At 46.6% G+C, this 24,540-nt stretch overlaps 1 protein-coding gene across 2 annotated transcripts in view; it reads right to left on the bottom strand.

The window, feature by feature from the left end:
• PEPD (peptidase D) overlaps positions 1–24,540 on the bottom strand; it is a 131,989-nt gene that overhangs the window by 82,913 nt on the left and 24,536 nt on the right. For both annotated transcript variants that reach the window (XM_077132228.1, XM_077132229.1), the window contains 3 exons: positions 21,885–21,932; positions 20,511–20,572; positions 5,583–5,627 (listed from right to left, as the gene is read on the bottom strand). In XM_077132228.1, coding sequence (XP_076988343.1) covers positions 5,583–5,627; positions 20,511–20,572; positions 21,885–21,932 — 155 coding nt within the window. The remainder of the gene's footprint in view (positions 1–5,582; positions 5,628–20,510; positions 20,573–21,884; positions 21,933–24,540) is intronic.

Here is a 24,540-nt window from a genome sequence, read left to right as displayed (position 1 = left end):
CTTCTCTAATTTTACTTCAGCAAAGGTGACAAACTGGGTCTCTAGCTGGTTTACCCGGACTTATTTTTCTAGTCAAATTAAAAAAAAAAAGAAAAACAGAAACACTGAACCAGGTCAAATTACCCTGCAAAGGTATTTCTCCAAGGAAACCAGCCTGGCGGGGCTGCTCTCAAGGCCCTGAAAACAAATGCCCTCTGTGTGCCGGCTTAACCAATTGTCCAAGGGTGGCTCTGGGTCTGAAGTCCTACCCAGGCCCAGGCAAAGAAGGGATGCTTCCCAGCCCAGCCCTGTTAGCTCCCTGCCCACAAGACTGAGAAACTCTTTCTAGGATTACTGCAGAAAATATAAGACTTTCTAGCGTTCAGCACAGTTTCTCCCCATCTTCATAAAGAACTCGCTGCCCTGAATTCAATGAGGCTACTGCCGCTATTCTTAAGCGCAAAACAGGCAAAGAAAGGGGATGTAGCATGGTCCAGCACTGCGAGGCCCCCGGCCTCTGGGTGAGGGATGTTTTGTGATGTGCTAGTTCTGGCAGAGTCTGGTCCTTGGACGTGCAGGCTGGTGGTTAGAAATATGATCTGCGAGGCTTATGTGCCCTTTGAGAGGACAAAGGCTACCTCTTCCATTCATCAAACGAGGATAAGAGGGGGTGCGAGGGTAGCTCAGTGGTAGAATTCTTACCTGCCATGCAAGAGACCTGGGTTCGAGTCCCAGCCCATGCACTTCCCAAACAAAGAAACCAACGAAAATTCAACAAATGGTGCTGCAATAATGGGATACTCACATGGAAAAAGAATGAAATGTGACCCCGCCATAGAGCATACAAAAAAATAAGAGGACCACGATCCAGGACAGGACAATGCTGATGTCACGTAGGAAGCTTGAGTGAGTGGCGTGTGCTTGGGTGATATCATGGCTTCACAAAGATTCCCCAGCTCCTACCCCTACCCCTACAGAGACAGGCATGGGGTGGGGGTGAGGGGTGAAGGCAGTCCTGCTATAGACCTGAAATGATCAAACTGGACTAGGCAGAGATTTTTATGTGCAGTTTTTGTTTTGTTTTGTTTTTTAATATTCACAGGTCACAAAACTGCCTGTGGACATTAAACCCAGGATGAAGACATCAATTAACTGAGGCCTATATGTTCCACTAAGTAAAATAACAGCCAGACAGGATGAAGTTATTTCCAAAAGCACCTCTAAGCATCAAAGTGCCACTGGCATTGAACAACCCCATTAAAAGTGACAGGAGTTCCGTCTCTCCTGAAGGCACCCGTGCAGGGATGGCTCTGTGGGCATGTGGGCAGGACGTCAAACCCACTGACCCCCACAGCCATTCTTGTTATACCCTGTGACACAGGGATGTGAAGTCCAAAGTCCCAAAACAAACAACAGAGGCAGAAAGAGAAGAGCTGGCTGGGATTTTTTATCCTCAGGAGGTTTGATCAATAAAGTCCTCTCAAAGAAACCAGAGCCATAAAGAAAATGATAGGTTAGCACAGCTGTGAGTTAATGTGAGCCTGAGAGTTGATGGGGACAGGCAGACGTGGGCCATGTGCAGGGGCCACGTGTGGTCCAGGGCCCCTCTGTCCACTGCTCCTCCATCCCGATTCCTGCCTCCTGGCATACGCTAACACCTCCGTCCTTGCTCAGCCCTTGGAGCCTCACTTTCCACTCGGCTCCCTTGTTAACTTAAGATGGCTAAATGCCGCTTCATTGGAAGACGATGAGCAACTTTACCGGAAAACTTGTCAAATGCATCCCCGGAATCTAGGTCATCATCTACGTACCTTTTCTAATTTGGGACATGCTCCCCAGGACGCAGGGACTTGGTGCATTTCTGCCCCTAAACCATCCACACCTTCCCACCTCCCGTGGACACAGAGAGGCAGGGGAGCAGAAATAGATACGTTACCCCACAGGGTGGTTAATACATGCAGGGCACTTTCACGCCGTGTAATTAACAGTTCTAAAAACAGCAGATGACTCAATTTAACAGTCTCACTTAAAAACCCAAGAATGCACCCAGCATTTGCTGACATGCTTGTTTCTTCCGTGATGTGTCCACAGGTACATAACTGAAAGCCAAAGGCACCAGGCTATTATACAGTGCGGAACTAACCCCTTTTATTTTCTACCCTACCTTCAGTTCAATTTAATCATCTGCAAAACAGGAGAGTAGAACCCCAGCCTAAATTATGGAAGTGAGACGCCTGCTCTTATTAAGTTTCAACTTTTGACCTTCACATTCAAACTGCAATAGCCAGCACAAGAAAAGGAATTATCAGTTATGATCTCATGCTTCTGGGGAAGAGTATGATTATAGAGGAATTTACAGGAAATCAAAATGGCACTGCTTGAGAGAATGGAAAACAATAAAACAGTCACAGAAAGGAAATGAATGACACCCAAACAAAAATGAGAAAAGACTGTCTCCCATGCTGGGAGAGGCTGCTCCTTGCTCCCCAATCAGATGGGCTCTGGGAGGAATCCCACACCTCGGCCAAGATGCTAACCAGGAGCTGGGGGTGTGTGGGGGTGGTGGGGATGTGGTACCAGAGTACACCTGGCTGTGCCCCAGGTCCTTCTACCCCTGTACACCCTGGCCCCATGCTGAGGGCTGTGGGCACCACCTGCACATCCAGCAGGGCCGAGGGTGAGCTGGGAGAAAGGCTGACGCTTAGGTAGGGTCTTGCCTGGAGCCACCATGGGCAGCAGGAGCACAGATCCGGGGACCACCCGCCTGGGCTGAACTCCTGGCTTTCCTGTGTGCAAGTCACTAATGTGGGCCTCATCTGTAGCCTGGAGCCAATCAGAGCACCTGCCTTATAACAGATAAAATATCTCTTTCAATAAGTCGACAGGAGTCCAGAGCTTTGCAAGGTATCTTGAATACAGAAGTCTCAAAAATGATAGTTCTCATTAACGTGCGTCAGCCCTTGATTAAGCTCTCCTCCCATCCCTCAGCCTTCCATCAGAGGCACCACTTTGGACTTTACAGGTGAGGAAGAGAGACTCAGTGGACCCTCATGTCCACACTGTGAGTTGGGGATCACAACAAGCCCATTTTACAGATGAAGAAGCTGAAGACAGCAAAAAGCTGAGTGACTTCTTTGGGGGAAGGGATCGGTTTGGGGTTAGAATTTGGATGTATCTGAGTCTCAAATCAATGCTTTTTCCATTACTCCCAACACCTTCCTTCCACAGAGCCTGAAGTGAGAGGGTGGTATGGCAAGTGGAATTCTATACCCCAACATAGACGTGTTCTCATCTTAATCCACGTTCCTGGGGTAAACCCACTGCAAACAGGACCTCCTGAAAATATTTTTAGTTAAGGAGTGGCCCAACTGAATGAGGGTGAGTCTTAATCCATATCGCTGGAGGTCTCCTAAAGAAAAGAAATTGGAAGCCAGAAGTTGGAAAAAGCCACACAGGAAGAAGCCAGAAGTCAGAGGAAACAGGAAGAGCAGATGCAAGAGAGAGAGAATGCCCCGCGACAGGAAGCAGATATGGAAGCCAAGGAACCCCAAGGACCACTGCAGTCAGTACCAGAAGGCTACAGACTCTAGGAGAATGCAAGTCTGGCCAATATCTTGATATTGGACTTCTTCTAGCCTCAAAACTGCAAGCAAATAAATTTCTGTTGCCTAAGCCAACCCACTGCGTGGTATGTGTCACAGGAGTCAGGCAAACTAAGACACTGGCAAAAGCCAACGGATTCTGGAGCCCAATGACACATCGAGGATTCTAATCCAGCATTGTGGGAAGCCCACCTCTCTGGTAAGGAAGGTCCCCCTTCCCCAACCTGGAGTGTTCCCCCCGCTGCCCATTTCCCCAGAATTCTTATTCAGTTAAGGAATAACTCACAACAGCAGCAGCTCTCACTGGGAACAGCACAGCCTGAACCTACGCTATTAAAACACACCCCTGAGGCAGGAGGGACAATGTGACATTCCTAAAATAGTCAGACTCCCATCAAACACCAAATAAGCCCTTTCTGCTACTTTAATAACGTTGGAAGGTATTCTTGTGAACACAGAATCCACCTCAGAGTCTTGGAAATGTCACTAGAATTAAACTGTACTTGTCTCAAAGGGATGATCTATTATGTATCCCTTAGGAGACACTGATACACATGAACTAGCCACAGTCTCCAAAATGCCCAAAATGTAAGTGGCTACGTGCTTGTCCGAAGTTTCCAGGACTTGTTTCTCTGCCAACTGGAGCCTAAAGTGGGGCAGACACTTTATAAAACAAGATGAGGACACCACCTCCCATGGCACCCAGCCCGCCCAGCCTTCCCCAGCACAGGGATAGTGCCACCTAGATGTTCAAGACAAAAATCAGGAATCGCTTTCAACTTCCTTCTTCATTCAACCATCACAGCCAGTTCCTCGCCAAGAGCTTTCCTCTCAACCGCCTCTTTACCTCTCAAACCTGTCCAACCACCTCCTCCACTGCTACCTGGACCTCTGCAAAGGCCTCCTAACTGGCCCTTGTTCCCACTCTTGCCCCCCTACACCTACCTCAGACTGAGCTAAAATGACATTAACAAATATAAACCCAATCCCACCATGTTCCTGCTTAAATCCTTCAAAGGTCTCCCACGTATACTGTTACTCTCAAGACAAAGTCAAAACTGTCACCAAGGCCAGCCTAGCCTCCAGCTGTCTCTCCAGGCTCCACATCCCTTGTTCTGCTCTGGCTACACATGGTCGACAATCTTTCACTGTCTCTGGCCTCTGAACAACTGGCCCTCGGCCCGGACCACTCTCTCCTTTGCGCTTTCTCCCTGCTTCCCCTGACTTCAGCAGCCACCTCTGGCTCATGCTTCCAGTCACAGTGTTCCCCAGGGCCCAGACGAGGTGAGTCAGAGCACCTAGTTGGAAGGAAAAAGGCGTCAACTTAAGATAGATGTGAGGAGTGTACAACCCTCTCTTTCAGGCAATGGTGTGGCCAGGGCCCTGCTTCGCCTCTCTTCTACATAAGAGGAAGGGCAGACATGCAACAAAGGGAAAATGCTTGGTGCAAATGGAGGGCAACTCGACAGCTTAGGAAGAAAACTGGTGGCCCATTAGAGCTGGGGTCTGTGTCGAAGGCCCACAGAGGTGACTCTGAGGCTGAGGCTGGCCCCGTGGCTGCGTGTGTCACCAAGGTGAGGAAGGAGGTGAGAGGACAGCACGGAAAGCAGGATGCTACACTCATCAAGACAGATGTGTGATAGAAGGAGAAAAATATTTACCTGCTGTTAGAGGGAGGATGTGTGATGTTTATTTGTACTCTTTTCACTATCTACTTTCTAACTTAGCCTCGTGGGTTTGCCCTACCCATGGTAAGAGTTTTTAAAAGTCTGAAAATAAAGGAAAAGACAAAAAAAGAAATCTGACATTCAAGTGACTCATTTCCTTTTTTAAAAACCAACCATCAAACCAAAAGACCAACAAAGAGAAGAGGCTGAGGGAAGAGTTCTGGCGCCCAGTTTGTCTGAGGGGCCCTGGAGACAGGGCAGGTAGGAACAGAAGGAATGCCCCACTCCCTGGGCACAGAGACCCAAGGTAAGCTGAGCCACAGGCCGTACTCACCACTCCACGATCTCTGGGTGAAGGATGATGTTGTTGACATTGAACCTGTGGAGGGAGAGCAAACCAAGCCCGTTAGTCAATTATCTATCATCTCCCAGCAAGAAATACCTCATTCACGACAAGTACACCATGACCAAGGGAGGGCACCAAACATTGACTTCATGATGAACTGGCCCAGGGAAGGCCCACTGCTCCTGCAGTAGACTGCGACACCCAGGTCTGGTCCTCCAAGTGCAGTGGGTTGGAGAGTGAGAGCCTGGCTACAGAACACCGCTGCCCCTCCTACTAGACAGGTAACACAGCCTCTTCCTGCCCCACCAGTGACAGGGCAAGGCTGTGGCTCTAGCACTCCTGGAAGGACATCACCAAGAAAGATGTTACAGACATACAGGCCTCTGAATCCATTTAAAGTAAGAAGACTGAGGAAGAGCTGAGCGTCAAGTACCTTCATCTCTCAGCGAGCACTCCAGGTGACGAAGAGCCACAGGAAGGGGGAGAGGAGCAGGGCTCGGCAGCCCTAGTAGCCCGTACTTCTGGGCGTGCCTCAGAAGGAAGCCATGGGCACAGCCACCCATGGTGCATTCCCTCTGCCTCCAGATGGCGGCCTGGGGTAAGGGGTCACCGTGGGGCAGATCCCCAAAAAGAACAAGGTGGGGTTGGGCCCATCATCTCACCAGAAGCCTCCACCTGTGTGTTAACAGCCTCACAAACCAAGGATTCAGTTAAGAAGGAAAAATCTACAAGAGCCAGACAGATGAAGAGAAATAACTGGCTTTTCCTCCTGGCTGCGTAGGGATAACTGGTTCTAAACTTGCCCTCCTGCCATAAACACATAGAAAATTGTACAACAAATACAAAATGACAGTTTTCAGACAATTGCCAACAGGTAGTGCAAAACTATGACCCCTAAAAAAAAAAAAAAAAAAGGAAAAGGAAAGAACAAGTGGGATGAGCCTACGATTGCCCTGGCTTTCGGGCTAGAGGAACTTTCCAGTCTGTGGCCCAGGAAGAGAAAACCCAAGCAGAACACAGAAGTCTTACTGAGGTAGGAAAACGAGTTCACGGAGGGTGAAGCAGCTTAAATTTGTGGGCAGAATACCAGAAAAAAAGGAAGCTACAAAGAGAAAGTATTATAGAAATGTACGAAGAGGTCCCCTTGAGTCTTTATTGAATACTAAGATACGTGCAGGTATGGTGAAAATCTACAGGGCCAGGAAAAGAACTACCACCAGCGGCTGTAAGCCAGAACACTGCCAGAGCTCACAGAGGGCTGGCAGATATTTGAGGTCTACCAGCTTATTGATTTTAGATCTTGTTTCTCTGATACAAAAACTTTGCCTTTAAATAGTGCTTTAGCTGGATTCTCCAAACTGTAACATGTTGTATTTGCATAATACATTCAGTGAAGAATGTTTTTGAAATTTCCGTCGTGGTTTCACACTTGATCCTTTGGTCATGCAGAAGTATTCCGTTTTATTTTTAAATATTTGGGGGTTTTCCAGCTTGTATTATTGATTTCTAGTTTAATCTCATTATGGTGAGAAAATATACTATTTCGTTTCAATCCCTGAAAATTTATTAACATTTATTTTATGAACAAACATATGATCAGTCTTAGTGAATGTTTCATTTACCCTTGAAAAGATGATATATTTTGCTTCCGAGAGAGCATCTACCTAAAAAAGTACGAAGCATATGTTCACACAAAAAACTAATACATGAATATTTATTTATAGTAACTATATTTGGAGTAGTCAAAATTGGAAACAAACTAAATGTCCATCACCTGAATAAATAAGCACTGTAGTACATCCATGTGACAAAACACCATTCAGTAATGTAAATAAATGAGCCCCTGATACATACGACTACATGGATGAATCTCAAAAGCATTATGCTAAAGTGGATTCAAGAGCACTATGCTAAACGAAAGGAAACAGACACAACAGACTCCATATTATATGAATCTATTTGTATGACAACACTTATTGAAATATGGAAATATAAGGAGCCCAGAATAGACAAAACAACCTCGAAAAAGAGGAACAAAGTTAGATGATGTCCACTTCTCAATTTCAAACTTCCTAAAAAGCTATAGTAATCAATATGTGTGATAATGGCAGATAGATCAATGGAACTGAATTGAGAGTCCAAAAATAACCCCTTAAATTTATGATCAATTGATTCTTGACAAGCATGCCACGACAACTCAATAGAGGAAAGAACAGTCTCTTTAAGTAATAGTGCTAGATAGTGTCATCAGCAAAAATGAGGTAGAAAGAAACTCTGAAAAGTTCCTATCTCATAAAAGCAACAAGAAAACTGGCAAAAGTTGTCAGAATCAACTTTTTCTGAACTCTGGAAATTAACCAAAGGCTTGGGGCTTGTAGCAATCTGGGGAGAGTTTATTAAAAAGTAATAATAAAGAGGCTGAATTTCAGTAAGCCTTGTGGTATTTTAACTGTATTTCCATCCCTCTCCTCTCTAGTTCCATAGTAGCTTGAAAACCAACAGCTCACAGAAGTGGTGCAGGCCACCAGCTTGGCAGCCACAGAGGGGCACAATGGGGTCGGAGCTCCTTCAAAGACTCATTCCCAGAGAACCGTGATTATTTGACCTGTTTGGTAGTTTTTCCTGGAAAACCCCATCTGCAGGGTTGTCTTCATTTAACCTGACTCAGAGCCCTACCAGTGCCAAAAGACTTTTCTTCACAGGCATCTGTTGAAAACAGAGGCAGCTATTCAATTTTGCAGCTGCCCGAGGAACTGAACAACAATCAGAACAAACAATAGACGAACTAAAAACTCAAAAGGGAAAGCCGGCAACTGTCATGACTACAGGAGGGCTTCGCAAAGCTCCAACCTAATCCTGGGAAGTTAGAAGACCAAGAGCTTGCCCTTAAGCCTTCACCTCTGGCTAATTTTGAGGCTAGGCAAAGCAGAAGGGAAAAAAAAACAAACCTAAGGCAGAGTTGTCAACTGCCTGGCTAATTGCTGAAAGCATGCCCCAACATGCACACAGAGCCCCTTGGCAGACTGGGAGATCTACCAGTTCCAGGCATTTAAGGAAATTTCTACCCAATTAGTAGCTGACTACTAAGCTAAACAAACTGAAGCTTCAGTGGCCACATGCAAAAAGAATACACACTAGGTGCATGGGTGGTTCAGTGGCAGAATGTTCCCCTTCCGTGTGGGAGACCCAAGTTTGATTCCCACACCAGGCACCCAAAAAAAGAATACACACTTAGCAAGACTGTTCAGGAAAGCCACTAAACAAACAACAACAAAAAAACCCTGGAAGGGATGGGGAGGAAATCGGATTTCAAAAGTTGTCAACATTATGTTACTTGAAATATTCAGTTTTCAACAAAAAAATTACAACACATGCAAAGAAACAGAACATACACAGGAGAAAAGGCATGAGAACAGGCTCTGAGGAAGGCCAAGCATTGACCTTATTAGACTCTGACTTTAAACCAGCTATTTTAAGTGTGTTCAAAGAGCTAAAGGAAGCCATGTTCAAAGAACTGAAGAAAAGTATGAGAATGTTGTTTCATTAAATAGAGAATATCAAAAAAGAAGTAGAAATTATAAAAGGAACCAAGCAATTCTGGACTGAGAGGTAAAAGGAATGAAACAAAAAATTCACTAGAGGGAATCAATAGCAGATTTGAACAGGCAGAAAAAAGAATCAGCCATTTTGAGATTATGTGAACTGAGATTATCCAGTTTGAGGAACAGAAAGAAAAAAATAAAGAAAAATGAGCAGATCCTAAGGGACCTGCAAGATACCTTCAAGCACACCAACATAAGCATAGAGGAGTCTCAGAAGGAGAGGGGGAAAAAGGCACAGAAAGAATGCTTAAAAGAAATAATAGCAAAAATTACCAAAATTTGATGAAACACATTGATATACATATCCAACAAGCCAAAGAATCCCAAGTAGGATAAGCTCAAAGAGACCAATACCTAGACACATCATCATAAAATTCTTGAAAAGCAAAGACAAAGAATTTTTTAAAAACATTTTTCGTAAACATAACATATATATAAGAAAGAAAAAACAATAATTGTCAAACTACACTTCAACAAGTAGTTATAAAACAGATTTCAGAGTCTCTTATGGGTTACCATTCCACTATTTCAGATTTCTCCTCTCCAGTGTTGCTCCAAAACACTGGAACTAGAAGAAGTATCAACATAGTGATTCAGCACTCATACCCATTTGTTAAAGCTTATTTGCTCTGTTATAAGCTCCCCTTCTCCTTTCATCCTTCTCCCAATCTACAGGTATCTTTAGGCAATGCAAATTCTGACTTTTTCATGTTGAGGAGTGTCCACACTAAACGACAGGGGGAAGCAATTAGTTGATAATCTTGGAGAAGCTGGTCCCTCTGGGTTTCAGGATTTATCTAGTCTAAGAACCCTGTGGAAATTATAGATTCCAGGAAAACAAACTTAGTGCATGAAACTTTCACTCAGTTCAAGCCCTAGGTGTTCTTAAGACTTAACAGGAGTGATGTTGATTGGGGTTTAGCAAAGCATGGTAATTAGCACTATCTAACTGAAGCTTGCATAAGAGTAGCCTCCAGAATAGCCTCTTGACTCTATTTGATCTCTCTTGGCCACTGATGCCTTATTTCATTACACTTCTTTCCCCCTCTTTGGACAGGAAGGCGTTGATTCCAGGGTGCCAGGGCCAGACTCATCCCTGGGAGTCATGCCCCACGTTGTCAGGGAGACTTTTACTCCTAAATGTCATGTCCCATTACTCGGGGTATCCCAGAAGGGAAAGTTTAATAGTTATATATTTTTTTCAGACCCTCAAGAAACTCTACCAATACTTTTTAATTATCAGCCCACTATAGTCTGAGATGTATCCAGGTATTACATTAAGCTGTACAGAATTGCAAGGCCTTGTTCCCATTCTGGATTCTAGGAGTTTGGGTTGTTTAAATGACCTATCCAGATAGGTTGATTTAGATTGTGTGTTACTGAAAATTTAGGTTCGAGGCTCAATAAACCTCTACCTTTGGTCTCATACAGTAGGTGAAGCTCTAGAGTACATACACTATCATCTTTTTCTCTGTATTTTGATTTACCTTAGTCCCAGCCAGAATGGCTTCATTTTTATCTCTAACTGATGCATGATCTCTTTTTCAGTTATTTTAACAGGTATTCTATGCAGCTATGCTAACTTTCAGGGCTGCAGCACTCCATTTCCAGGTCTGAGGTATCAGAGAGTCATTCACAGTTCCAAGGAAATGCCTGTTGATAAACATATAGCTCAGAAACTTAGAATCTAGAAATACACCTACAACTTTAGACTAACTATGGCTGCAGTAAGGGCTTACAATCTAGGCTCCAATATTCTTACAAGTATTTTCTGAAAGAGACCTTAGCATATCTGTTATTTTGTTTCTGGCTTATTTTGGAAACATGCTGTCCCCAAGGTTTACTCAGTTCATTGCATGCTCTTAACACCCTTTCTTTTTGTAGCTGCACCATATTCCATCATATTAATGTATCATAGTTTGCCATTCTGCTTCTTGATCACTGTGCCCTTCAGTTCCCTCCACTTACTGGACATTGTTCTAGTTTGCTAGCTGCTAGAATGCAACACACCAGAGATGGATTGGCTTTTAATAAAAGGGGATTTATTTCATTAGTTCTTCAGAGGAAAGTTAGCTAACTTTCAACCAAGGTTCTTGGTTACACAGGAAGGCATAAGGTGATCTCTGCTGGCCTTCTCTCCAAGCCTCTGGGTTCCAACAACTTTCCCCGGGGTGATTCCTTTCTGCACCTCCAAAGGCCTGGGCTGAGCTGCTAGTGCTGAGATGAGGTATGCTGAGCTGCTTGGGCTGTGCTACGTTGCGCTCTCTCATTTAAGCACCAGCCAATTAAGTCAAACATCATTCATTGCAGCAGGCACACTTCCTAGCCGACTGCAGATGTAATCAGCAATAGATGAGATTCACGTACCATTGGCTCATGTCCACAGCAACAGAACTAGGTGCTTTCACCTGGACAAGTTGACAACTGAATCTAACTACCACAGGCATCATGGATCATGTCCAAAATAAACAAACCATGCCTTATACAGTGTCCTCTCTTGGTTGCACAATCAGCAGCACTCTCAATATTAGACAATTTTCACTGGTTCATGGAGACAAAGACTGAGAAAAACAGTCTCACCAAATATCAAATCAAAACTACCTCTTAGGAGCCCAACTCTGCAAGTGAAATTATTGCCCTCCCTCCTACGTGGGACATGACACCCAGGGGTGAAAGTCTCCCTTTCCCAGGGATGAATCCAAACCTGGCATCATGGGATCAACAATTCCATCCTGACTAAAAGGGGGGAAAGAAGTGTAATTAATAAAGTATCAGTGCTAGAAAGAGTTCAAATAGAGTTGAGAGGCTACTCTGGCGATTGCTCTTACTCAAGCTTCAGGTAGACCTTGCTACCTATCATAACCTGCCAACCCCCAACTAGGAAGATTCCAGCTAATCCTAAAGAACATCTAGGGCAATATATAAGATTCCACAAGGTTTCCAGGCACTAGAGTAACCTTCCAGAAACCTGCAACCTCCAGATGGGTCCCTGGTCCAGACAAGTCCTGAAACCTAGAGGGTCCAGCCTCTCCAGAACATCAGATAGTTCCATCTCCCTACCCCATATTAGTGATAGACCCTTCCAATACAAAAAATTTAGAATTGCCATAACCCAAACAACCCCAAAGAGAGGTATGGAAAGATCAAAGGTGACGGTGGAGTTATACATAGAACATAGGATTTAACAAATTAATATGAATGCTGAATCATTAAATTGATATCTCTTTTAGTCTCCAGTATTTTAGAGCAGCTAGAAGTAAAAACCTACAATTGAGAAATTATAACCCATGTCAAAGTCTGAAATATGTTCTACAACTAATTGTGGTGTAGTGCTTTGAAATTTACAGCTTTTTTGCATATATGTTATTTTTCACAAAAAAAAAAGAAGGAAAAAAAGTCGATTGTGGCTTTTTAGCCCTATGGCCTATGGCCTCCTATATTCTGGAGCAGCCAGAAGGGAAAATGAGAGGCTCGTATGGTAGTCCATGACAAACCCTGGGATTTGTCCTGTAACCACCTGTTGAAGAGTCCTTTGAAAACTACTGCTTTTTTATTTCTTTGCTTTGTATATATGTTATACTATACAACATAAAAAGTTAAAAAAAAAAAAAAAAAAAAAAGGTGAGACCACCCTCCCCCTCTCTGCATGGGACATGATTCCCAGGGGTGTGTGGACCTTCCTGGCAACGTGGGACAAAGATCCTGGAATGAGCTGAGACTCAACATCAAAGAACTGAGAAAAACCCTAGAATGAGCTGAGAATTAACATCAAGGGATTGAGAGAACCTTCTCACCAAGGGGGGAAGAGTGAAATGAGACTAAGTGTCAATGGCTGAGAGATTCCAAACAGAGGAATCCTGGAGGTTTATTCTTATGCATTAAGTAGATATCACCTTGTTGTTCAAGATGTAGGGAGAGACTGGAGGGAACTGACTGAAAATGCAGAGCTGTGTTCCAGTAGCCACGTTTCTTGATGATGATTGAACAATGATATAGCTTTCATAATGAGACTGTGAATGTGAAAACCTTGTGTCTGATGCTCCTTTTAGCTACTATATCAACAGAAGAGTAGAATATACAGAATAAAAATAAATAATAGGGGGAAAAAATGTTAAAATAAATTCAGTTTGAAATGCTATTGGTAAATGAAAGCAAGGGGTAAGGGGTATGGTATGTATAATCTTTTTTTTCTCTATTATCATTCTATTTCTTTTCCTGTTGTCTTTTTATTTCTTTTTCTAAATCGATGCAAATGTACTAAGAAATGATGAATATGCAACTATGTGATGATATAAAGAATTACTGATTATATATGTAGAATGGAATATCTTAATGTTTTGTTTGTTAATTTTTTTAATTAATAAAAAAAGTTAAAAAAAAAAAAAAAAAAAGGTGAGAACGACATCCAGACTGACCAAAGCCCATGCACTGCTGCATCCCCGCATCCACTAAGCTCAAGAGAAAGGATGAAGAGGATGCTACAGGAGGTAAACTCAAGGTAGAAGATCTGCAAGGTTATCTGCTAAACCTGCTCCTCCAAAGCTAGAACCCAAGCCTAAGAGACGACTGCAAAGGGAGAAAAGGTACCAAAAGGGAAAAAGGGGAAAGCTGATACTGGCAAGGATGGGAATAACCCTGCAGGAAATAGAGATGCCAAAGCAAACCAGGTACAGAAAACTGAAGGTGCTGGAAATGCCAAGTGAAGTGTGCATTTTTGATAACTGTGTACTTCTGGTGACTGTATAGTTTGAAATATTCGTTTTTATCAAGCTTTATAAATATGCAGAAATTGGTTCTTTTTTTTTTTTTTAAGCTGTGTTATTAGCACACAGAACACTTCATTGCTGTTTTTGGGGGAAGAAACAGATGTCACTAATAGAATGTCTCCAAAGCTGGTTTAATATGGGAGAATACACCTTTTCCTTCTGGTTTTGAAAGACTTTATCTTTATTCCCAGGATATTGAATTCCCTGACGCTGATACACATTAGCCTCCTTGGTACAAATGCCTTGTGGTAGGGAAAAACTAAAATTCATTTTTATGCCCTCATGTCCTCTTCTCCCGCTCAGCCTTTAGCATAAGCTTGACTCTGTGAAATCTGTTGGGGCCTGACCCCCCAAATTACCAGAATGTCAGACAATCTGGACTTTCTAGTGATGCCCCTGGGATGGCATCCTGCAAAAAGAGCAGCCAGTCCATGTTTAGGTTGTGAATCTTCAAACTGATAATTCTGCCATTTGCATTTCACTTCCTGAAAGGCAGGGTCGGCTCACGAAAAGTTGTCAAACAACATACTAAATGTGAAATGCCAACTCTCACTCTGTTCAGAGCATCAAATGAAGACTTCATGGGGTTTTACAGCAGTTCTCTGATTTTGGTAGTCCTTTGAAGAAGGGCGTTTGAAAGTTGCTGTATACTGTTAATGATTGTCTGCCCATGTCCTGCCTGAAACACCATGATTGTTATGAAAAGTATCTTTAATAAGGCTGGATATACTTCGGCTTAGAAAACAAAACAAAAAAACTCCTCTTATCTCTTGTCCCCCGCCCCCCTCCCCAATTAGTTGCCCCTGGTAGTTGCTGTGGTACTGCTGATGTCTTCTTGTTAACTAACTGCCATAGCATGCATTTTTAGTTTTCCTCCATACCCCTCTACTACTGAATCTTTGTCCTTTATCAAACCTTTTAAATAGTTCATGTGAGTACTTATTTATAATTGTAGATTTAATCAGTGGGATACAGGGCACTATAGTACCCCCTTTCAATCATATTCACCTTCAATATGGTAAAGTTATTATAACCCCACCAATTAGTTGCATCATTTCTATGTATTCCCTTGGATTTAAGTTCAAACCTCATTGGGTAACCTTTCCCCCATCTCTAGCTTCTGTGTATCTCTAGGTCTGCTACACTCTACAGTGAAACCTCTGAGATTACCTTTACCAGAGTCATAATAGCTAAATCATACAGCATCCGTTCTTTCGTGTCTGACTTATTTCACTCAGCATTGTGTCCTCAAGATTCATCCATGTTGTCATATGCTTTGGAACCTCATTTCGTCTTACTGCTACATAATATTCCATAGTATGTATATACCAAATTTGTTTATCCACTTGTCTGTTAGTGGGAACTTGGATTGTCTTGGAGGGGAGCAATTGTGAATAGTGTCACTATGAACATCACTGTGCAAATGAAAGACGAAGAATTTTAAAAGCAGCAAGAGAACTGCAATTCTTCCCAAACAAAGGATCCTCAATAAGGTCAACAGCTGATTTCTCATGAAATCCATGGAAGCCAGAAGTTGGTGAGATGACATATTCAAGGTGCTGAAAGACAAATACTGGGGAACCAAGAATTCTACATCCAGCAATGCTATAATTCAAAAATGAAGGAGAAAGTAAGATATTCCAGATAAACAGAAACTGAAAGAATTCACTACTAGCAGACCTGCCCTACAAGAAATACCACAGGGAGCCCTTCAGGCTGCAATGGAAGGACACTAGAGAGAATGTTGAACCTACATAAAGAAAGAAAGAACCCTGGTAAAGGTACCTGGTAAACATAAAAGGTAACAAACATATTTTTTCTCTGCAACTTCTTTTTTTTCACCTATCTTTTTTAAAAGACAACTTTAAAGCAATACTCATAAATCCCTATTGATGGGCATACAATGCATAAAGATGTATTTCCAAGACAACAAGAGAACAAAGGAGGGAGTAGGAAATGAACCTACAGACAAGCAAAGGTTTTAGATCCTATTGAAATTAAGTGGTATTAATTCTTATTGGATTGTTATAGGCTAAGATGTTCATTGTAATCCCTAGGTAACGACTAGGAAAACTCAAAAACATATAACAAAATAGACAACAAGAGAATTAAATGATATGCTAGAATACATCTATCTAACATAAAAAGGTAGTAACAGATGAATAGAGGAACAAAAAGGACATAAGATATATAGACAAACAAAACAATGGCTGGCAGATAAAAATACTACCATATCAGCAGTTGCATTAAATGTACCTTTGCATACACAGCAGACAGTTGCTTCCTTTCTGCCCTCCATCTGTTCCCCTTCGTGGTTTGGGCGACTTCCCTCATAGGGACTCTTCTTGGGAAGTGTGGCCCACCTGTTCCCAGGAAGCCAAGGAGGTAGGGGCTGCGATCTCGGGCCACACCGTCACTCAGGACAAGGAGAGGCCTATTTAGATGCCCCCAACCCTGCCAGGTTTCTGAGCCTGGTTCTCCACTTCCCATGTAACTTTGTGACCCACACAAAGAATGAATTCTGACGATTCATTCTCACCTTCGCCAGGCTAGCTGACTTCAGTCTGCCACAACCAGAAGCTGTGACTGACCCAACACACAGACACAGGTGCAGACACATGGGCACACCCTCAGACAGGTTCACACTGAGAGAAGAGACACAGCAGACCTACAGATGCTCACACGTCAGAGACACACAGTGTCGTGTATATACAGACTGAGGCAGACACACACAGACACACTCAGGCATGCACACTCACAGACATCCAGACACACAAAGACATACATACATTTGGACTAACATACACTTAGACACACACAAAGATATGTACGTACAAAGATAAACACTGACTCACACAGAAATGCACCGAGAACCATGTATATACACAGAACCCATACAGAGAGACGTGCACGAACACACACTCAAACACGGGCTGAAGAGTCCGAAAGACATTCAGCACAGCGTTGACAAGGTTTAACTTCGGGTGATGGGATGGCGGACACTCCTGGTTTTGTCTCTGCGCTAGTCAGCGTTTTCTACAATGAACAGGCATTGATGAACGAAACCTCACAGTGCCTGTGAGGGTGGGAGAGCAGCCGAGAAGCAGAGGAAAATTTCCTGGTGGGCTCTCGTGTGGGGCAGAGGTAAAAGGGTAAGGACTGTGGGCCAATGGTCCCTGCCCTCCACCCCCACCTCCAGTTTTTCCCCTGGAGTTTCCCACCCACCAAAAGAGGCAGGCTCAGGCCCTCCAACACACCCATGGTAAGGGAGCCGGGGCACATGCTGGCCTCTTCAGAACACCTCTCCTCCCAGAGATTTCTAGGGACCAAAATTAGAAACCCAACTCCAAAGATGAACCTAATATACAAGTTAATGGAACCACAAAGCCATGGTCCCCAAACCACAAATTGGCATTCTGATGTAATCATGAAGTTTTATTAACATCCCTCCACTTTCTGGGTTTTAAAATTCATATCTTCAAATACTAATACTTCTGCATTAACCCCCAAATTCAGCCATTTCATATTTACATGGAACTAATTTGTAGCCAATTGTCCTCAAATATGCAAGGCAAAAGTAAATGCCAAAAGATAAGAATAACCAGCTGATGTAAAATATCGACTGGATTTCTCTCAAAGACAATAGCCTGAAGCATCTCCCCAACTCCCACCCCAGCCCTGGGCTTCTGCGCAGCTTCTGCCTGTTTGGGAGGGAACAGCCTCATGTTGGGAAGGCACCCCCACAGGGCTTGACAGGCCTGACGGATGGCAGGCTCCCGCTCAGGCCCCCTGCTCCGCCACAGACCATCTCTGTCCCTTTACTGTCAATTCCCAACCCCACCCCCACCCTACCCCCGCTGCTCAGGAAAATGCACTCTGAAATCTTCCTTCCTGGATACCAGTAAAGATTTATCATGTATGACCTCACTCCAGCCTGCCCGCCGGCAGGAACCAAATGCTCCAAGCAGAGCTGGCGCCCACAAGCCACAGGAAGATGTCTCGAGTCCTCTTCGCTCCAGAACTTTCCTCCTTATCTCCCCTTCCCCTATGCCCTCAGCCCTAGCCTCATACCCTAGCCTCCCACCAGAGCCTGTGGCCGAGCCTGCTCCTTCTACCACACCAGCCCTGGGACCCAGACCGCTCCACTCAGTCCATACGTGGAGATGCGTCAGACCCCCAAGCTCAGCACGGGCCTGCAGCAGACAGTTTCACTGCCAGACCTGGCACATTAGGAAGGTTGAAGGGGGTCTGTGGTCAGGTGAGAGGGTCCCCACAGCCCCACAAAGCTGCGATGGGCAGACAACCCCAGGCAGCCGTTTGGAAAGAAGGTCACAGGCCAGCTGCCCAGCTGGACCAGGGAAGGTGAGGCCACTCTTCTACCATAGGCCCTCTCCTCCTTCCACACCAAGGGATAAAGGTGGACTGAGATGGCCTGTCAGGTACACCAAGAGGCCAAACCTGACCTTCTCTTAGAGCAGAAGGTTGATCAAAGATCCAAGAGCGGAGGTGGTGCACAGAAAGTCAGCAGGGCCGGAAAAACGCTCCAGGAAACAAGGCGCTTAATTAAGGCCGTGAGAGCAGGTCGGAGGCAGGAAGAGTCGCGCACTGGAAAGGAGGACGACAGCGAGATTCATCTTGCTTAGGACTCAGGCTATTATTATCCCCAGCAAACAGCTGGAGATGCTCACAGTGCCTGGTGACTGCGGTTGCTAGCTGCAGCAGGCCTTGAGCCCGAGGCTGCTCCCTCCCCAACCCCCCCCCCCCCCCCAGCACAGCCCAGGAAGTGGCAGAGTCAAGGTGCTGGAAGCTGGGTGGGCATGAGGGAGGGGGTGAGATGCTCTTGGACCCCAGGAATACAGGCATGGTTGCAGGTAGTCCACCAGAGGGAAGAGGCTTATTGGCGGCTGGAAGGAGGCCTAAGGCTGATGCCCGTGGTCTGTGACATAGGGGTACCCACCGCAGGCTGCTGCCCGAGTGGGGCAAATCCTGAGGTCGGAGTGACATCAAGGGTGACACGATGGAATGAGGCCCAGAGTAAGGCAGGAGGGGCAAGGCCCCCTGGGGTTGAGGTGAGGGGAGAACCAGCAGCCAGAGGACCCCAGGGCAGAGATTGGGAGAGCAGCCCCTGCAGTATCAGCCAAGTCCAAGAACTCAGCGAGCAGCTGGTATGCAGCATGGAGACTCGACATCCCTACCATATGCACGGAGAGCTGTCGCTGGGCCCACCAGCAGAGGGAGGGTCCAGGGAGTTCCACCTAGGTGGACAGGCATCAAACCAGTATCTAGGGAGATGGTACAAAATCAAGGTGCCCCTGGCTCTCCAAAAATGCCTCCCAAATGCCAGGCTTGGGATGGCAGAAGCACAGGTTCTTCTGGGCTGTTGGCAGGGACCATGGGGGCTCAGGAAAACAATTCCAAATGACAGAAGGTGAGCACTTGGCAGTACCAGGGGAGCACGAGGAGGTCTGGCCCAGGGCAGGCAGCAGCCCGCTATAGCCCTCAGCCCCTTCCAAGGGTCTGGGGGAGTTTGCTGCTAATCACCACTGGGCCTAGGAGATACAGCTGGTCTTGAAAGACTCCTAAGAGGATGTGAGATTTGTGCAATGAAAAGAACTAAGTCTGACATTTGCTCCCCCTGCTCCAGTCACTCTTATCAATGGGGAAAGTGATATATATTTATAAGCTCATAATCCTTCCTAATCACTCCTACATCACACAGACGCATAAACTCCCACAGCTCAGGCTCATACATAATTATGAGGCACTTCCTCTGTCGCCGTCTTGATCCACCAAAGGATGATGGAGAATGCAGAAGCTGCAGAGACTATGTGGTGGGGGAAGGACAGGGCACCCAGTTACCAGGGCACAGGCTAGGAGCTGTCTACTTAGTGGCCTCAAGGCACAAGCAAGTCGGCACAGCAATGCAGGCCCCCGGTCCCAGGGCCAGTTAACAACCAGCCCGAGGACACAGGCCCAGGTGACAGACTGCACTCTCCAGTGACTGTGGGCCAAGCAGCAGCAAGGAAGATGGGAGCCTGACTCCTGCCCTCCCTCGTGGAGAGGCCTGGGAGGAGGAACTGCTTTCCAAACAGGATTTAGGGGCTTAGCTTGCAGCTAAGTTGGCGGCTGAGGAACAGGTACGAGGGTCCCTGCCTAGGACTGGGGCAGGAGGGAGCTGCTGGAAGAGGTTAGTGGCTAGGACAAAAGGGAGGGGGCTGTATGGCAAAGGATGTTGTAAAAGCAAAGGCAACAGGGCCACAGGAACAGGTGGCAGCCCCAGTCCACTCAGGCAGGCCTGGGCTCCCCAAGGCGGCGACAGAGGGGCTTGAATGTAGAGAAGTAGGATCCCTTCCTCATAGTGAAAGCTGGGGTGACTTTAGGCAAACTATTTCTCTAACCGTGCCTCAAAATGTCCACTCTAACCCTTCTCTGGAGTCTTCCTGCCTGTGCATTTCACGTCTAGTTTGTAGACTGGAAAAGACTTGCTGGTAAAGATGCAAACCCATGGAGGGTGGAGCAGGACAGAATGCAGGGACCCCAGGACTCACTTGCTGATGCCATCGAACGATGCCTCTTTGCAGACGCTGCCACTGTCCGTGTTGACACCGTGCTGTGAAGAGAGGGAGCGTGAGAGCTCAGATGAGTCACAAGGAGCCTACCAAGCCCTGACGCCAGCCTGGCAAATCCATCCCCCACTTCTCATCCCTTTTCCAGAGAAATGAACTGGGCCCCAGAACAAGGGCGGGCTCTCCTTCCTTTCAGGGGCAAACCTCACGCACAGTTTAAAAAGGAAGGAAGCAGGAGGTGCCACGAAAAAGGTCAGGGGCATGCCAAGGCCTCCATCTGCAGCCAGGACGGAGCACCTGCTGCCACCAGCTCCAGCTGCTCGGCTATGAGCAGGGACCAGGAGAGGAGAGGTGAGGACTGGGACCTCCCCCCACCGCCCCACAAGCCTGCCCTCCCCACCCGTGGGTGCGTACATATTCCCTGCTGGCACTACCAGGCCCTAAAGAGACATAGGCCTGACCCAGGGAGGCAGAAGGGGCCTTTCTCAGGATGACACCACAAAGGCTATCACATTCCTTGCCTTTACTCCAGGAGGAAACTCTGACAGGCACGGAGGCAAAACAAGGGATTCAGAGAAAAACTGCCACCCTCGGAGAGGCAAGGCATTTTAAATCACCACCTATTCCCCAAGAACATCATTCAGTATCTGATTGTAGACATCAAGTAAAACACATCCGACCATCTGACTATAATCATCTAACATAACCTTCTTTCTTAGCCATCAAAACAGCGAGCAGAAAAAAGAGACTACTGCAAGTACTGAAAAAAAACAAAGAAAAGCTATTTTTGTAAAAATCAATTAACAGAGGAATGAAGGGTCACTTTGGGAGGGAAGCAGAGTTGTACACTCTTCTTATCTGAAACTCTCAAGGTCAAAAAAAAAATGTAGGTAAACACACTTGTGTGAGACATTCTGCTGGGGTTCAATATCTGTGGCCTCACAGCTACTGCCCAGCCAGATGCCAAGCATGTGTTTTCAAACCCTATTGACCATATAACTTTCTACCAGCTCACCTGACAAGTACACCTTCCAGCCCGGCGTTAGCCACCGGACTGGGTGTGGGGTCTTGTTCACAGTGGCCTCGTGACAGGACCCAGCATGCCCCACGGAGCCCCAAACACACAGGACGTGGTCCTGGATGTGCCAGCCACCCAGACGAAGTCTCCCACTGCCCTGGTGGGTTTTCTTTTCGCATGGGCAGGCACCAGGAGTCAAACCCGGGTCTCCAGAATAGCAGGCGAGAAGCTGCCTGCTGAGCCACAGTGGCCTGCCCCCTGGTGAGTTTTCAACCCTCTCTCCAGCCCTGACCTTGGCAAGGGCAGGCCGCCCCCCAATCCCCCACGACACCACTTACCAAAGTGAGAAGCGTCGAGGGACTCCGGGCCGTGAGGACACTGGCGATCTGAAAGGTCAGAAAGAGACACCCACTTTAGTGCACCCAGGAGGAGGTCTGGCGGAGGCAACCAGTCCCCTAGTAACAATGGCTCACATTTATTGCGCAAGTCCTCCAAACTATAGTGTTGTCACTGTCCCCAAATTGCAGATGAGGAACTCAAGGTTGGAATGGGGACGGGACTCCTGGAAGTCATACAGCATCAAGTGGTAGAGAGGAATTCAAACCCTGAACACAGCACAGTTCCCACAACCACAGACTCCAGGCTCCAGGATCCAAACGCCCAGTCTGTAGGAGACCAGCACCCAGGCCTCTGCCAAGTCCTTCCTACAAGACCTGGACCCCAGCAGCTGTCAGGCAGCAGCAGCTCACCTGCTTTATGTCATGCCTTTCCTCCCTACCCAATATTCACCTCCCAGTCTGCAGGAGTTCCCTCCCCCAACCCTACCCTCTGGCCCCTACCCACATCCTGCTCTCCATCCTCCTCAAGGCTGGGGGCTTCTTGCCCCGAGCCTTTCAATGATGGGGCCCCCACCTTTGCTTATGCTCTCCCTTTGGCCCAGATGCCTGCTTGCCTTCGGGGCCACTTCCTAAATCCATGCTCAGACTGGGAGCCCCCCCCCCCCCCCCCGCTGTCCACCAAAAGTAATCAGTCCCCTAGGAAACAGCTCACGCCCTGCATCAGCCTGGATACCTGGACCCCAGACTCCTCAGACTCCTGAGGACATGCAGAGGCTTCCCGTGGACACCTCCCACGGCCTCCTGAACAAATGTCGTTCCTCACGGGGTGTCCGCTGTTGGGTGGGACCCCGTGAAAGGGGCTGAATACTTGCCTTCTCCTGTGTGTGAGCCACACAAGCTGGTGGGGGGCAATTTCTTCTCCCTCAGAGCCCCACCCCTCATCCTGCCCTGCCTACTGAGACCCCCCCTGTATGTGGGCCCCGCAGGACAGAGCGCAATCTCCTCTCTGCAGCCTCCAAACATACACACACACACACACAACCTGTCTTAACACCCTTGAGACACTGGCAGTGAGAAGGACTTATTGTTGCTTTACAGCTTTACTGACATACGCTAAACTCCACATATCTAAAGTCTACACTTCGATGAGTTCTGGCATATGTCTACATGTGTTTTTAATACTGAGATGCTCCCTGAGAAAACCTGGAATACACCAAAAGGTATAAAAAGATAAAATGCACCCACAATCCCATCCCTGGAGACAACCGTTGGTAACATTTTGATAATATTTCCTTCTCGTCTTTTCATCTCCGCGCAGAAAAACACAGATTGTAATGGCATTTGGAGCATATGAAGTTACCTGCTTCACTTCTTTCCTGTAATTAAACATTCTTCAAGCACACAATTGTTAGTGGCCACTGCCGTGGGGGATGCCCAAGGATGGCGGGGCAACGGCTTCCCGCATGCACCTCCCGTACCCTCTCCCCCCTCCCCACCCTCCTCACCCCCCACCCCACCTCGCCGGCTGCTGCTACTGCGATGACCCCGATTTTACAGTGAGAAGGGCTTATGGGTTAGATAACTCGCCCAGGTTCACAGCTGAAAAGCACAAAGCCCAGACACGATCCTTTGGCTGTATACTCTCTTGATGGATGTAGCATAGTTTATTTTATTCATTTCTCTAGCAGACACTTAACGTTACTTCTAACGATCACCTATTATGAAGATTATGATGATGAACATTCCTGTATATAGGCTTTGAGTATTTCCTTAAAATGAGTTCCTTGGAAATTTATTTCCTCCAAAGAAAAACATTTCATTCGACCCAGTGGAACTGCCGAGGTGAAGGCCAGGTTCCTTGTCAAGGTTTCTGATGTTCAGGCCAAAGGGCCCTCCCAGCAGCCACTGATGAGGCTCATCTCCCTTGTTTACCAGGGAGGCGCAGGAGAATGACTAAAGCCCACGGTCTGCACGTGCGCTCCCCAAATGCAAGGCCCGGCTGAGCCCTCCCCTCCCCCTGCCCCTCCTAGGGGAGGGGTCTCATTAAAAGCAAGCAAGCCCTGGGTGTGCTGTCACGTGCTTCGTAGCCATGAGAAGGCGCATTCATCAGCACAAGCCAGCTGTCAATTACGGCAGTTGGGAATTGTCTCTGCCACTGTCCTTGGGAGGGAGAAACAGGGTAACAAATGTGCAGCTGATGGCTTGTCTCTCCACAAAGGCTCTAGGACGTGCAGCTTAGGGATGGGAGACGGTAGCCCTTTCAGGGGCTGCCTAATGCACAGATGGAGCCCCAGCAGGGAGAGCAGGGGCTGTGGATGGATGTACCCTGGGTCCTTCTGCAACCACAGCACCTCTTCCAGGCTGGCAACGCCATGCGCCTTTCCTGGGGAAACCCATTGGCACCATGCTCTTGTCAGCATATCCCAATTCCCTGTCTCAGAAAATTAAAAGAACGCAATGCAGCCACTTGAAATGTGGCCCCGGCATGCACGACAGCATGGTTCTGTCAACACAGGGCCTCGCTTCCACGGTGTGGCTGGGGACCCATTGGTGATCATAGACCATTGCTGGTAAGTGCCCCTGCCTGACTCCATGCCACAGGCAGCACGGATTCCCCAGGAGGTGTGGGTCCTCCAGCAGGATGAGGTAGATGTGG

Source organism: Tamandua tetradactyla, chromosome 16 (genome assembly GCF_023851605.1).
Source record: "Tamandua tetradactyla isolate mTamTet1 chromosome 16, mTamTet1.pri, whole genome shotgun sequence".
NCBI classification, from domain to species: domain Eukaryota; kingdom Metazoa; phylum Chordata; class Mammalia; order Pilosa; family Myrmecophagidae; genus Tamandua; species Tamandua tetradactyla.
The sequence above is the reverse complement of the archived record's forward strand: the minus strand, read 5'-3'. Positions and strand labels throughout refer to the sequence as shown.